Raw genomic sequence first — 16,906 nt, 5'->3', positions numbered from 1 at the left:
CTTTCCAGGTTTTCCTTCTGTGTTATTCCATGTTATCAGATACAGGATACAAGTCTTTCTTATTCTGACCAGAAAGCTATTTGAGAGGCTGGTGAAAACACTATTCCAGCTGCAGTGCCATTGCAGGCTACGAAAATTTGATCACTTTTACATTTCTCAAATAAAACCTCATTAGAGGAACAAATCATCATGGTAAGGGTTTGAGCAGTCAATGGAGTGTGTGACATGAAGCAGGTAAAGACAGCTGAGTGTTCCATGACCACCTTTTAATGCTTCTGTGGGTCTCCAAGCACTTCACTATTTAAAATCACATCACCCATCCTGCAAAGCTAAATATTCTGTATTTTATTAACTATGTTTTATACCCCTAGTGTGTTTGCCTATCACTGAATCAGAGCAAAGACTACTGCGATTGATTACGGGGCAATAAATTGGCAGAGTAGTGTACCATAAATCAAACTGATAGTTTAGGGGCAGGACATGAATCTGATTTTTTCATTTGATTTCCCCCTCCCAATATTTCATTTCACAGATCATATTTAATCTCTCACTTGAATGAACTGGAATTTCTGGTACGGAATACTCATTGGTGAAAAGGTGCATTGGAAAGTACTGACATTTATATGAGGTTCCTCCTTAAACATGATGGAGTGTTCAGGACTCTACCAAAGAAAGAAGCAAGAATATTCTCCAGTAACAATGTAGCATAAAGTTTCCAGAAGCCTAAGGCAAGGACAGGCTGACTCTCTGAAATGCTGCGTACTCCATTACACAGCAAAACATCTACATGTGATTCAATAACATATTTTGATAATCAATGTACTTACAGCATGGCCAAACAGACAATACAAATTAAAATCCTTACATGTTCATTTTCATTCATGTATTTTTAGTGTCTTCATAATTCCACTGCCATAATCCTGACACATAACATGAGGCATAAGTGCTTAGATATACTTTAAAAAGACAAATCGATATTACAGGCAAACACTGAGAGCTGTGGTCTCTGTTCTGGTGAACTTAAGCCTTGTTCAGAAACCTTGCTGAACAATGCTACAACGTTTAAGTCAACATGCCAATTCATACGTACATTTCCCACAGAGCACTCCACTGAAGCAGCATGTAACATTTATTCTGTTTTGCCAGAGGATCTGTTTATAAACTAGCTCGTTAGAAACTAACATTCACAGCTTCAGAAAACAAAGACTGTAAGAGCAGTGAAGTCTGCTGAGTGTTGCTGAATTATCATCAGATGGGCAGAAGCAGTAAGCAAGTTACGTTACCGTTTATCAGACTACAAGATGTTAACATGCTGCAGAATGTGAATAAAAAGAAGAATTAAAATATTAATTCTGACCTTATGGGGGTCAAGATTCCCTCTTGACAAAGCTACTGCATACCAAAGTAAGAGCCGTTCTTCATTTAGTCATGATCAAATGTTTCTCAAGGCATGTTCAGTAACTTCTAACATAATCTCATTCCACACAAAAGGAAATTGGTTATTTGTATGTTATCCAAGGAAGGCTGAGTAATTCACTGTGGTAGGAAAGACCTCTAAAAATAAGTCACCTCTCAGCAGATTCACTCCCTTCCTGTCTGGGTTTGAATCAGTTTGCCACGGCATGGAAGGACAAAGCTTGAGGATGAGCTACAGAGAACTTCTGTACTGATAACACTGCTCAAATACATTCACTCCTACTCTGTTTAAAGAAAATCCAACTATTAGGGGTGGAGCAAGCCAGTGACCAACAGGATGTGCATGACCAGAGCTCCTCATGTGCTTTCATGTTTATTTTTGGATGCATTTTCCTTTGTGCTTTGAAACAGTTTTTCGGGCGAGGTAGCCAGCCTCACACTCACTCACTGACGCTGAAGGGGGAAAGCAAGTTCTTATCAACACAAAGAGTACCTCTTCCTACAGATTCACAGAGCACCCTGGATGTCTACAGTGTTATAATAGCAATAAGTAACTTTTTTCATGTTTGTTAGTGCTCCTCAGAGATGAAGGCAAGGGAGAATCACTGCACAAAAGCACATCACTAGTGTTTCCCACAAGCTTCTTCATCAGGGAACAGTGTTCAGTGATGTGATGAAACCTCTGGTTAGGTTCTCATCTCCAACCTGCTATAGCAGTCCTTGACAGAAAACAAGTCTCCAAGGATCAGTAAGGTGAGAAGTTCAACAGATGCTCCCAAACAGGATGCTACTTCAACAGAGTCATTAGGGAAAAGACTAGGCCATTTCAACCTTTGATTGTTGATATAAGGACAATATCATTTCTTTTGACCGGCAGCATTCCCTGACTGTTAAAAACAGAGGTCATAGAAAATCTTCCTGTATTGAAAGGGCTGATTGAATATGTGGTTTCATATGTTACAGAATGTATCTTACTATGTTTCTGATAGAGAATATCTTTTCTTCAAAGAGTATTTAAATATATAAAACTGACAGAGTGTGATAAAAAAAGAATAAAGTCTGTTTAGAAGTAGCAATCTCTTTCCTCCAGGTACAGACCCATTTGTAATTATACTTAAAGAGATAAAAACACTTTGCTGTATATTGTACACTAAATGTGTTAATAAGACACACCTGGTCTGTGAAAGATTCTATCAATCCAATTGTTTCTTAGAGCAATACAGCTAATGCAGAAAAAGTTACTTTTCAATTTGAAAAAAACTCAGAAAAATCTTTAACTTCATAATAAATTACAGAGATTCTGAAAATTGTTTCTAAACAGAAGTAGATAAAATACCTGTCCATTTTAGTTCTCATAAAATCTAGTTTCAGGACTTAAACAAAAATTTCATAAGGATTATAAATGGATATTTGTCTTTCAAAAAGCTGCATAGATTTGCAGTAGAATAACATTTGTTGCAAACTTCATCAGTAAAGTTCAGTGTTAACAAATTTTTAGTACCAAGGAAGATAGTTCATAGCACTTAGTCCTATAATTTCAGATTAGTTGCACAATAAATTGAAGTCAATACTGAATCAATTTATAGCAGTTTATTTTCCAATATTCTAATCACAACCTAAAAATAAAAAGTAATATTAAAACCTGAAGTTCTGGAATTTCCAAGCTCTGCATGCCAAAAACTCTTTAATCAGCTAACAGGTATCATTTGTTCTTTCTCTCAAAAGAATAAAAAGGGAAATTTCCCCCAAAATAGATTTCATGGGGGAAAAAGAAACAAAAAGCGTAAACATCTATAAAATTTATTTTTTCACTACTATTATTATTAATCATAAAACCCCTGCATTGGTAAAAGTGGAAACCTTTATAAGAATTCCAGCCCTATAGTCTATCTAGGTTGTTCTTAAACTACATATTTATTATTATTATTTTGGCATTATTCAATATTCTTTTGAATGGAGAAACCACTTCCTTCTGGAATTAAATTCTCAGTATCTGGAGGGTTGAAATTAGTATACACTAGATTTTATTTTTTACCATATCTGGATTTTAATGATACTGACACTGTTACCTTCTCCCACTTTTCCCATGATACAACTGTTAATAAATATCTGTGATCCATTCTTGAGCTTTTGTGGGTTGTCATTAAAAAGAAATTAGAAGTTATTAATACAATGACATGCCATTCAGATAACTGTTTCCCCATATAGGCTTTGTCACAGCAAAAATATATGTTTAGGATAAGGTAGACAGAACAACACAGCATCTAAAACATATCAAAAAGTTTCCCTGAAGTATTTAGTTTTCTTCAGATGACAACAACAATAATAGTATTAATAACAACATAGTATTGCTATTGCTTGTATATTTGGGGAAAATTTTCTTAGTTTTCTGTCTGCTTTGAACATTCTCTGTTTATCATACATAGCTGCAATTTATGTAGGTTTTGGGATTAGTAGATTGCAGGGAAACAAGTATTCCCCTGAAAAAATGAAAAACTTAATTCTATCTCTGACCATCCAGCAAAGCTAGCTGTATTTCATGGCATAATTTTCCACTCACTAAGAGGACAGAGGCAGCCACCTTGAAAGAAAGCACACTGAAATACATGAAAAGTTCACTGTAGAACTGCACAGAAGGCAAAGAAGTAGCACAAAGCGTGGTCTGTGAGTGACACCTGCTGCATCTGTGACATGCTCTGCTGCATAATTTCATAAAATCTGCAATAGACAAGATGCATGCTGAGGCTCCCTATGACAGCTCCCAACACTTTGAACATGCGTGACCCTTTCCATCTATGATCACAAAGCTCAGCAAAATCATTGTATGTTTTCAGGTTCAAAATATTTTAGATAACTTCCATTCCCCCAGTATTTCTGATAGGAAACCAAGAATCTATGAATGCTTAACAGGAAAGCTGTACACACAGCAGAAACTACTCTGCTTACATAATTTAAAAGTGAATTTTAAAACACATTACTTGTGAAACCTACAGTTGGATTTATTCTCCTCCTTCCTGAGTCTGTAAAGGACTATGTACATTAAAATTTTCTGACCACTGGCAAATGTAGCATATGTTAAAACAGAGGAGACCACCAGCTTATTTAATCTTTTAATGCCAGGGTCTAAAAATATCATGCAACTGCTGCAGAGAAAAAAGCATGAACTGCAGAAAAATATCACACTATAAATTTCTTCAAATTTGCTATGACACTTTGTAAGCATTTTAGGTTAGCTGTGGACATTGCCAAAAAAACAGTACAAATTATGGCTATGCAAGTCAAAGAATAATATGTGACATTGTCAGAGCACTCAATGGCAAGCATGTTTCATTCACACAATGGTTTTTCATGCTTTGGTCATGCTGTACCATTACCTATCTTCAAGGCAATGTATTTGCAGACAGGTGATATTAGTGCTGTTTCCTCAGTCAGTGTAGCTAGTTATGGATTTTACTTTCTTTCTGATACTCTTCCTTTAGTTCTGCTTTAAGACAACTATTTGGAATATTTGGAGTTCTTTCACAGGAAAAGAAAAAGCCATCTGACAGCTCTACACAACACCTAAATCTTTACAGTCACCACTGTGGTAATAGTGTAGGCCAAGCCAACAGGAGCCTTCCAATTCCTGGAACACTTTTCAAATCAAGTGTAATGCTTAGAAAAGTGCAAACTGATCCGAATTCAGTAACGTAGCACACTAACATGTTAATGAAAACTTCTCAGCCTGGATACCAAAGTGCTTAAAGATTACAGAATAAAGAACCCCAGTGGTACCTTCTCCACAAAGCTAAGTTTTAAGATAATTCACATGCAATCAGTAGTTTAATTTTTAAGTGATCTTGATCCATCTGCAAATTCTAAACCCCTACAGCTGGTGAAGAAACAGGAGTAAAGGAGTATAATTTAAAATATCAGAGTATATTAAGGGTACACTCTCCTCATAAATGCTAGGTATAAAAGCAAGTTTAAGGCTAAGAAAGCAACACCTGCAGTATACAACGAAATTCCACCAGAAATTCCTCCCAAGTTACTTCATTAGACAAAGCCCACAAGAAAGAAATACAGGAATATGTAATCATGCAGAATATGAAGCACTAAGTAGTAAAAATACTTTCTTTTTCTCCAAACTCATTTAAAATGCAGTTTAAATGTGCTTATTTTTCATTACAAACACTTAAAAGGTTAAATACTTTTTTTCTGCATAAACTGCAATTAAATCTGAATTTACCTCCCAAAGTGCTTTAAAGTCCTTCTGCTCAATTCGAAGGAGCTCGCTATATTCTCTGGTAACAATGGTTGCATGGCGAGGAGTGTTATCCAGAATGGACTCTCCAAAAGCAGTTCCTATTCCCAGGGTACATATTGTCACAGCATCCTTTGAATTAAAAAGAAAAGGACATACATTAAATATTACAGGACGTTTTATGAGTCTTTATGTCATATTTGCTAATCACACTGCCTTAAGATTCTTCAGCAATTTGTTTTAAAAGAAAATTAATTAGAAGTGCCAACAACAGCAAAAAAATCAGTATGCTGATTAACAACACAGGAAGCCTCAATGTGGAAGCAAGTATGATTTCTGTTTCCTGTGACCATCACTTGAATTAGACATTTCTGTCTGCAAAGCAAAGAACACAAGAGTCACCTTCAAAAGAACGTTACAACTTCTGTTCCTCTCCCTCTAAAGTCTCTTGTGATGACTAAAAAACCACCAACAACAAAACCCCGGTCGAGTTTGTAAGTCAGGGATTTCAAGAGAGCTATTAAAAGTTGCAAACAACCTGGAATGGAGCATTCAGGATGGTCTCAAACATGCAGTAATGTCCATTTCAAAAGAGTCTATGTAAGCACATGCCATTCATGTGATGGAAGGATGTCTAAATCAATCCCCCTTGGCCAGGAACTCCTCTGTAATAGTTCCAAGATAAATTAAAAGCTACTGCAAACAAAAAATTATAGTATTCAAAATTAAATAGCTTGCTGAAAAAAACTCTTTAGATACATGTTCTTTTTTAGGCTTACAAGTTGCTATGTTCCTGAGCACTGGCTTGAAGCTGAACCCTTATGTCTGCCTCTTTCTAAGTCTGGCCTTAACTGACTATCTTTTGAGTAATCAAAAAAAAAAAAAAATAGCAACAGCATTACAGAATTAAACTGCATTTTACAAAGACAATCATACATGTTCACAGACAAATACACACAAATATGTAAAATCCCATGCTGATTTCCCTTGATACAACATTAGAAACAGTCTAATTCTACAATGTCAGCTTCATGTGTACAAAAATAGAAGCAAAAACTTTGTTATCCCATCCACTACATCCTTGTGGCTGATAATCCAGGAGACATGCATGAGCATATCTCAGCATCATTTTCGGTGTTTAAAATTGCATTGCTTTCCTTTCATGCATCAAATAAGTGCTAATAGGCAAATGTTATTAAGATCAAGTTAGTAGCTTTATAATTGCATTACAAAAGACAAATACCCATAATAGTCCAGTTCCCTGAACCATAGCAAATTGTTTTGCACAGATATTACCATATAAAATCATGTGTTCAGGAAATCAGAATCAATTACATCTTAGAAAAGATCTAGGAAGAATTTACCAACTGTCAGAAATAATTTTTCAATGCAGGCATCTATGAACAGGCACTGTTTAAAAGAAAACATATTCAGGAATCCGTACCTAGGCACCCAAATAGAAGTCTCTACAAATAGCCTATAATGCAGACTATACGCTCAAGTTCTACCCTAACACACTTACCTTTCAGAGCTGAAAAGCATAGAATAAGTATGTCTACCACCATACTCACAACTGCACACAAAGGAGCTGTGAAGAAAATGTGCCTACAGCTTACACAAAACTTGATCTCCAGGTTCTTCAAATCATTATTCTCAACTTTATTTAGAAAGTTCAGATGAAAGAGATCTCTGTTTAGGGCAGAATAAGCAAATAATCTAGCAGAAAAAGGCATCAGGTGGGTCATAAGCAAGAGTTGCATCTTCCAACTTCTTTCTTACTCCCCTCCCTCAAAAAAAAAAAAAAAAATAAACTCCTTTGAAATACTTCAACTTTTTTTATTCTTTAAAACCCTGGAGAATTTATCCCTACAGACACAATACAGAAGGGCGAAAAGGGAAGGTGTCTGTTAAGGAACTACTTTTTAAGACAACTTTTGATGAAGCAGCTGTTCAGCCTGGGAAATAAATTAACATTGTGGGGCGTTAAGTTGAGGAACTGGAATGGTCCTATCCACATCCATTAAAGAAAAGTCCAGGATTCTATCAAGTGAAAGTTCTTTCAGGTTTTTTCCCCAGCCATCTCTGCTCTCCACAGAGATGCAGTTTTGCAGCCAGCTAAGGAGCAAGCCCATCTGTCTTCATCAAGACTTCAGAGCCCCATTTTCCCTCTGCCCCTTGTTTATACAACTCCAGCCTCCTGGGGAATCAGGTGTGCTTTTCCTATTACGCCTGTTAACCTTGTACTCAAGAATCTCCTGCTGTTCAGTGCAGACTCTGGGAGGATTTCTGGCAGCTCAAAACTCAGTTTGCTGTTCCCCTCTGCAATCCCAGAAGCAGCAGGGGGTTCTAGCTGCTGGTAACCAGCTAAAATTCACACAGCTATTTAAAAGGCAGTATTAAAGACTTAAAAAGATAAGATTGTTTCCATTGCTATCTGTCCTCTGAACACACTATAAAATGGCAGCGTTCCAACCCAAGGCTGTTTGTGTATTCAGTTTCACTGACTCTCACTGGAAGGTGAGACACATGTAGTGAGAGTTGTTAAACCTCCCCCCTCATCAGTCAAAAACATTACTGAATTTGTAAGACCATTCTGTGGAATGGATGAGAATCAGAAACAAGGCTCTGCTGCATTCCATCCCCTGCCACCACAAGGCACATCCCTGCATGCTCCTCCCTGACTTGTGACACTTTCTATTTTCCAACCTGGTAGACAGTAATCTGGTACTGTATGTAAATAAGATCATGGTATCTGAAGGAGAAATGGACAAGGCAGGGAAAGCTAGGTTGAAAGGTATTAGGCTCTTCTCTTTGAAATTTTAATTTAAGCAATATTTTGAGTTTGCAAGTGAGTTGATATAGCTGGTTTGTTTTTATTTTCATAATTTTCCCACACCTTGTACCTTTAATTCACCTCTGCACCCATGACCCTCCAGGACTCTATACCATCTCCATGTTTAATTGGAGATCTGCAAAAGCTGGCATTTTTAAAAGTTTGCTTATTATTATCTTGAAATGGTTCGGTTTATCCTTGGCAAAAATTTCCTTTTACATCAGAGAAACTAAAACTGTTCTATGAAGTGATTTTCCTGTTCCATTACCTCCACTTACATATGTTTAAGCCATTCAGATATGAAATCCTCACCAAACTACTGTTACAAATAGCATAGAAGTATCTTCCCACACTGAATTGCAGTTTGCCAACATTTACACAATAAAAGGTGATTTGCTTAGAGGACGATTGTGCTTCTAGAAGGATTGTTATCAACTTCTTCTCTTTTAGTTCTTAATTGAAATATTTACACATCAGATTAACTGTATTATAATACCACATTGGTTATTTCCACACCTTTCTCTCTGATCCTCTAAAAGCTATCTGCAAGGTCTCAGACTTTTTCTAGTTACCCAACAGACAGAATTTAAATTATTTTTCTATATTAACTTGCAATAATTCAAAGTTCAAAACCAAAACTGGCACAACCACAACTGCATGGAGCTCAGCGTGGGCCAGCACACCCTGCTTCTCAGCTGAGTACATTACTCCAGCCAATCTCTGTTACAATGGGTAAAGCAGACCTCATGCTCAAGCTAAATAATTTAAGTCTACCTAGGGAATATTTACACTCACTACAGACTACAGTACAAGTCTGCATTGCAACTTCACATAGGTTATTTCCAAAATACATAATGACTATTAACATGCATACATAATGGCACCGACATATGGCAAAGAGTGCTTCAAGGACTGTCCTGTTTAAATCCCTTTCCTTGTTTCCACTTTATCTTATCATCCACCTCCTTTGTCTTCAAACAGCCAGGAAATTCTTCCCTTTCTTACTTGGCCATCTGAAACTCTGCCTTCACAGTCATTCATCTCAGCAACCCCACGAATTTGGCTTTTGATCCCCAGCCCTCTGCATCTTCCTGCATCTTGCTGTACCACACAAGCACCCATGGCTCCTTTAAAGCTTTTCTTAAAAAGGCTAATGGTTTGGAAAGTCAATGCCCTGTGTTTGGCTTGGTCTGTTTTGAAAATCCAGTGAGCAAGTTGAACTAGCAATAGCCCCCAGCACACACTATGATTCAGCCAGCAGACTACAGCAAAACTGCAGATCAACTTGCTATTTGATCTTTTCTATCTTCTCTTCATTCCTTCCTGTTTTATCAGATAGGAATATAAATCTTAATAATTTGGGGTAAAAGGGTCTGAACCGAATTCAGTAAAACAGAATGCTGCAGAATCTGGCAAAGACATCACATTGATGCTTTTGTCATGATGCATTCATTCTGAGGCAAAACTCATCCTTCAGAACCCGTTCATTTTCAAAATAGTTCACAAATTAAATATACACAAGGCAGTCAGCAGCATTTTAAAGACAACACCAAATTAGGAATCTTTCCAAGAACTTCTATTACGCTATACCTCTGTTTTAACAGGGGGCAGGTAACAGTGCCAAATAAAAGTTCAATTCAGAATCTGTTCATAACTGAGCGTAAAGACTTCGTTCTGATGGATTCTAAACAGGCTGCATTTGCTGTTTATTTTGTGTGACTTTTAAGTACAATACTTGTCAGGGTATTTGCTACAAGCAAGTGGAGGCAAGACCAAAACAGTTCATTACACTTACCTCTGCAACTCACAATGTGACATTTTTACCTTAAAAAGGAAAAGTCCTCTTCAGTCTCTTCTTGATAGTTGAATAGCCACAAAATTCATAAACAATTTATATCGAAAGCAACCCAGCCACCACTCAGGATATACAATCCTATCATATCTCTATTGTGAATTGTATTGTCCTATTTCCATGCCAAAGTAAATCACCATCATGATCAGCAGCAGCTAGCATATTTTACCACCTCAGTGGAACAGAACTAATAGTAACAGAGAAATCTGCTCTGGTGAGACTCTAAAACACAGGTACATTGTAAATAGTTGAACATGATTTACAACCGAGCCATTTTAGTATTAAGTAGTGCCTGTACTAGGTTGTTATGTATTCTAGCACTGCCCTCTTGTGACATAATACAGTTTTACAAGCAGTCAGAAAGGATTTTTTTCCAAAACACCATGAAAGTGAGGCTTTATCTATCAGATCATAAATATGTTTGTCTTTACTAAATCTAAATTAGTTCATGGAATTATTCCTCTTATCAAAGCACAAAATAGGTAATGGCAATATTTCTGCTTACATGCATTCTCAACTTGGCCCAAATCAGTATTGCAAACATCTTCCGTGACAAATCACAAGTGTCTGCATGAGTAAGCTCATGTACAGCAACAATGACTGTGAATTAACACTTCAATAGCTACACTGAAGTCTTGATCCATGAGTTCATTTAGATACAATGTCTAGTGCAAGAGGTGTAACTGCACACCTCTGAAGGAACAAAGGTCATTAAGGCTTCGAGTAAGCACCGAGTACACAGTAACTTACTGCACTTTTAATGGAAGAAAGCTACCAGACTTTGGCTTGGTGACTGCACGAAGAGTTAGCACGTGGTAGCTGCTACACAGTGCGTTTATTCCCAAGCTTGCTGAAATCTAAGTTCTGCAGGTAGACAGGTAAACACCTAGTAAAAGCATGACTAATATATTTTTAATCAAGAGAATTGATTTTTGCATATTTATATTAACACTCTAGGCATTATATCATCAGAGGATAATTCCAGCTGCAGGAAAACTCAGAAGGTCATCTAGTACAATCCCCTGCTTTTCTTGGGCATTAAAAGATTATTAGTCATATTGAAGGACTTTTTAACCAAGAGGAACCTAAACAAAGTTAGCTTCTCTCTTCCTAGAAAAGATGGCAAATATTGGATTCAAATACTATTTAAGAGTCCCCAACCACCAAACTTATCCAGCAAATGCATGAGCTGCTGTTCTATGGCAACTAGGTAGTGGTAAGAATTCAGTTCATTGCTCTTGTGAGAAGGAAACACAAGATTAAGAATTTACCGCAGAATATAATTTCTAGAACTATGTGAATTGCAGTTCTCTAGTTTCCTATTGGCAGGAAAACACAATGAACCTGAATAAGAAAAAAAAAAGTACTTACATTAGATTTCTTAAAAGGCTGAAGTGCTCCATTCTCCATCTAATGGAACAAGTCCACACTCCAAATAGATTCTTAATTTAACTTCTATATCCAGAGCATTTTTGTGTATATATTTCTTTCTGATTCAGTAAAGAGCATTGGTCCTTAACAACAGTGTAGTGCCATCTTTTGGCAAACACAAGAAAATATTCCTGATTGCTTTAGACCTGCATGGAAAAGGGTCTCTTAAGAGCCCAGTACTGTTCCAAAATGTGACAATACCATTGACAGCTAGGCCATGCTGAGAATGGCTCAAATTAAGATAATTACACTCTCAATCAGACTCTACTTAGTATAGTGAAGAGGTTTCTAAAAATAATTATATGAAAGAAGTTTCTTTTGTATCTATCATTTTACTGCAAGAAGTAGAAAGACCCAGTGCTCACACACTGCCCTGACTTGCATTCTGACCCAATTTCACTGATGATAGAGTGCTCAACAAAGTGAAAAATCTGATTTCTGCTAATCTCCTATGAGCAAGGAACCATTCCCGGTCAGCCAAACTTTGGGCAAAGAATACCACCCACACATGCTATATTCAATCAAGGTTGGGAAAAGGAATAGTGTATATGTAGCTATAACACTCACATAAAGGCACAGTGAGTCACATATCAGACATACAACACCATGCTGAATGGACAATCCCAGATCTTAAACAAGGAAGCAGGGAATGGGACATGATGCCTTCCCATAAGACTCAGCTCACAGCAGGATGTGCATGATGTGTCAGCATAACACTAGACGATATGGGTGGGAGGCTGTCCAGGGGAAATCTCTGTTCTTCTCTTTTTTTTTTTTTCTTTTCTTTTCTTTTTAATTTACTCTAAATTCCCAATTTTGCAAATTCAGGAGTGCAAAGATACTGAGAAATCACTTGCAATGTGGGGGGAATTTTACTTGTTTCTTAACATTGAATAGGTATTAACTCCAGGCTTCTGGTCTAACACAGCAGCAGTTCCAACACTCTGCTATTACTGTAATACTTTCCCATTTGTGCAGCAGAGACTACAGCATGCTGTTATCAGACTGCACTGTTGGTGGGTTTGGTCTGAACTTTCTGAAAAAGGACTGAATTAAAATATTTCCAGGGAATGAATTAACAACTCTTAGATCTTTAGCTTAACTTCGTGTGGCACTGTTATAAAAGAGAGAGGAGTCTTGTTTCCTATTAAAATGTAGACCTCTTTTGAGACCATTAAATTTAAGTCTTCTTGAAATCAATAGCATGATTTGCCTCCAAAGACAAAGGACAACAGAGACTAAAGGAGACTCAGAGAAACACGCTTCTGATAAGACAAAGTATCTGTACTATATGTGTCATTGTTATCTACCTCAGCACAAGTCACACCCTTTCTTTATACTACTAACTGGATGGTTTCAGTGAAAAATCTATTTTACCTGGTGGTTGCTTGTATCGGAAACCTTCACATCCAGTGATCCTGTCAGAACAGCATACCAGTTTGTTCCAATATCACCCTGACGGAACACTGAAAAGATGAAATCTTGTAAATAAGAGCTATCTCTAAGGTTAGCAACATTAACAATTATTTTCCCTCATATTACTCTACTACTGTAGTCACTGCTGGCAGTACAGACTTTTCCCTATTGGACTACTTATTATCACAATATTATTATCACAATAGTACTTCCAGTGACATCAGAAAGCACATATTAAACTGGTCAATATACTATAGAAACAATGAAAGCACACAGAATTGCTTTTCTCTCCAGTTTGCTTCTCTCTTACAGCTATCTTAGTTAATAAACAAAAAATCCCCACAAAAAAAAAAAAAACAACTTTCTGAACAACATCCCTTTGAAATTCAAAATCTTCCAGTGCAGACACAGCTCCCAGTGACTTCAGTAAAAGCTCTAAGAAGTAACTGCAGGACTTTGATGGTCAGACATTCCAACTGTGTGGTTACACAGCATCAGAATTCCTAATACTTTACGCAAATCCCAGTGCCATGCACATAAAGCATGCCAGATTTACCTGAGAGGTTCTTGAGACTCTACGAAACACCACAGCTCTCCGTCAGCTATTCCCCTGTTACAGTTCTGGGAACATTCCTATCACAGGACCACCATTTATTTTCATCTCAACTTCACAGACCAAGGACAGCTGCCCAACTTCACACGGCATATGGGCTGTCAGAGCAGCCACAGAGCCGTTGCACCCCACAGCAGTGTGCAGCTCTGCAAATCTCTTGTATTATCTAGTGTGACTACAAACCACACACACTATTAGTTATATGCCCAGGTGATCCACTTTTGCCCCTGGCATCACAAAGCACCTACAAAAGAGATCGATAATACATTTACAGGGGAAGAATGAGGCTTTAGTGCAATGACTTGCTTCTAATCTTTCCACAAAAGAGTGGCAGAGTCCTATATCCAATAATGTGTGCCTTGTTACCATAGATTCACTACATAGTGTATTTGTATAGCAAACAGCACTTTAGCCCTGCTATCCCTCATGACTATGACTGTAAACATATTTATGTCTGTTCCACTGACTGTGCTCTCTCATCGATCTCCTAGAGACAATCCCAGCCTAACCCCCAATCTTATCTGCATAAAGCAGATCATCATATGAAGCTTTCTTACATGTGATTCCTTTTTCCAGATTTTCATAATATCCACAGAGACATATCTGCTGGAGAAGGTTTGGATGAAATTTCTCAAAAGCTTTCACTTCTTTCAGTCGCGTAAATATTATATCTACATCTTCACTGGAACGTTCCAAAGGTCTGAAAGAAAAAAAAAATCTCAAGAGCTTTATCAGAGAAACAGCCCCACCCACATGCATCAAACTTACAAATATTTGCATTAAATGTCACACTACAATATAAACCAATTAAAGTGCATTTCACAGGTACATAATTAAACCCTTCCAAAACATCCTAACAACTGTCAGTTATCAACTTGAGCATGGTTATTATCATTTCAACACAGGCAGTGTCCAGAAGCCACATTTAGCACCAAAGTCCTGCTGTAGCAATTACTGGAAAAGTTTATGTGATGATACAGTCTTTCTCCTGAAGAGCTTAGAATGATACAGTTTTAAATTTGTAAGGGAGAACGAATAAACAGATGTCCAAACGTACAAGAGGGCTGTGCAATCAGTGCCCAAAATAGAAGTCCTCCATCTGAGAAAAGCTTTAGATATCAGCAGCAATTCCTAAATCCACATCTCTTCCACATTTTATTGGATATAAATTAATGTGAATATTCTGTTTTCTCTTCTCATTTGTAAACAAGAAAGACAACTTTTATAAGTATGTTCTTTTTCACACAGTTCCTGTCATTTAATGTTGGACAAATCATAGAATCAAAGAATTGTAGGGGTTGGAAGGGACCTCGAGAGATCATCGGGTCCAACCCCCCTGCCAAAGCAGCTCCCTAGGACATATCACTCAGATAGGCGTCCAGACGGGTCTTGAATATCTCCAGAGAAGGAGACTCCACCACCTCCCTGGGCAGCCTGTCCCAGGGCTCTGTCACCCTCACTGTGAAAAAGTTTTTCCGCATGTTGGTGCGGAACTTCCTGTGCTCCAACTTGCAGCCATTGCCCCTTGAAATGAAACATGCAAGCAAAGATCTTAGCTCTTCATTGACAAGGGGAAAGTGTTTTAATCCAAATATTTTAAGTAATTAAAATCTATGACCGTAACACCTTTAAAAACCCAAAAATTTCAAGAAAAACAAAACTGTAGAAGTCCATCCAACAAAGTAGCATGTGGACCAGCAGTTCAGCAGGTTCAGAAAACTAGTATGCTTTTATGAGACTAAAGTGAATTAGCTCCATAACATCTGTTTTAAATGTGATTATCAAACTTTGTGACCCAGCAGGTAAGTCAATCACTAACAGCATTAGAAAGAATCTTTCATAACAGACTAAATGGCTACCACTAGACATGGAAAGAAACATTGAACACTCCTAGGAGATCACGCTGGATCGGATGCAGACATCATTTACAGATAAAGCGGTACCAGAAGGACAGAAAACAGTCTCTGATAATTAGACCTGTTCTATCACTCACTCAAATGCTGCTCGTTAATTTTACTAACAAAAATATTCTTTTAGCCAGTGGATGAGCTTCTAAAACAACAGAAGTCAGGTAGCTAACAATGAACCAAGACAAAATTCACAAATAATTACCCCTCGCACCCACGGGGTAAGCACTCCTTCCAACAGTTTCTTGGGCTTTTTTTTTTTTTTTTTAAGATGTGCCTTTGGAATAAAAGACTTAAAGGATCCAAATCTTTGTCTCAGAGAAGAAGCAGCCCAGATCCTACTCACTTTGAATCTCTGCCTCTCATCTTTCTTATTAAATTAAGTCTAAGAAGGATTAAATCACTATCCTCATTTATACTCCAACTTATCCTTATTAACTACAGATGAGAACAATAACTCTCTGGTGTATAGCTTCTTCTACATCACAGTGACATCCTCTTACCACTTCAAACTACAGTCAACTTCAACAGCTCCCTTTTGAAATATTTCAAGTAAGATTTTCACCCGTTCCTTTTTTTTTTTTTTTTAACTGTGCATTCGCTGACAGGTATTAATAAGCCCTAACTCTCCTGTCAAAATCCTTTTAAGAAGATTAGGAGGTGCAGCTCACAAACAGATTTAAAATCCATTTACCCAAGATCCCTACCCAAACTACACTAGCACTTGGAACACTAACTCCCTTAACACAAGGGCTCTCAAAATTAAACAGCCAAACTCAATAAGGAAAAAAGGGACATCATTCTCAGAACATCCCCTTTTCCTAGAAAAACCTGTGTCTGAGACCAGTTCTCTCATACAACCACTCACAGGTGACTCTATTCAAGTCCCTCAGTTCATTTGCACAGAACTGTAGATCTCAGTGTTGAGTGGTATTAATTGCTTCATGCAGATGGACAGAGGAAAAGCAAACAGGGGTAGCAAACCACAGGTATCAGGTTGTTTAAACTTAATCAACACTGTCCTCTCAGTACTCTTTCTGAAATGAGAGTGCAAAAATCTCTTCTACCTCTGGTCCTGCAAAAAGTACGATATTTGGGAAGACTGAATTAATAGACTGTGTAGCTTTCTTCTTCCTGAGAGTTGCTGGAGGCTCAAGATACCAGGTTTCCATTTAGTTCAGAAAGTGAAAGCAGG

General features: G+C 37.4%; 1 protein-coding gene across 3 annotated transcripts in view; it reads right to left on the bottom strand.

Moving 5' to 3' along the window:
- The window catches only part of RAPGEF4 (Rap guanine nucleotide exchange factor 4), a gene marked incomplete at both ends in the record, with an annotated part of 148,512 nt that overhangs the window by 121,434 nt on the left and 10,172 nt on the right, over window positions 1-16,906 (bottom strand). For all 3 annotated transcript variants that reach the window (XM_084264845.1, XM_084264846.1, XM_084264847.1), the window contains 3 exons: window positions 5,645-5,791; window positions 13,153-13,241; window positions 14,362-14,504. In XM_084264845.1, the coding sequence (XP_084120971.1) occupies window positions 5,645-5,791; window positions 13,153-13,241; window positions 14,362-14,504 (379 nt within the window). The remainder of the gene's footprint in view (window positions 1-5,644; window positions 5,792-13,152; window positions 13,242-14,361; window positions 14,505-16,906) is intronic.

This window comes from Gallinula chloropus (genome assembly GCF_964237585.1).
Source record: "Gallinula chloropus genome assembly, chromosome: 5".
NCBI lineage: Eukaryota > Metazoa > Chordata > Aves > Gruiformes > Rallidae > Gallinula > Gallinula chloropus.
Note: the sequence above shows the minus strand (reverse complement) of the source record. Positions and strands in the feature narration are given on the sequence as shown.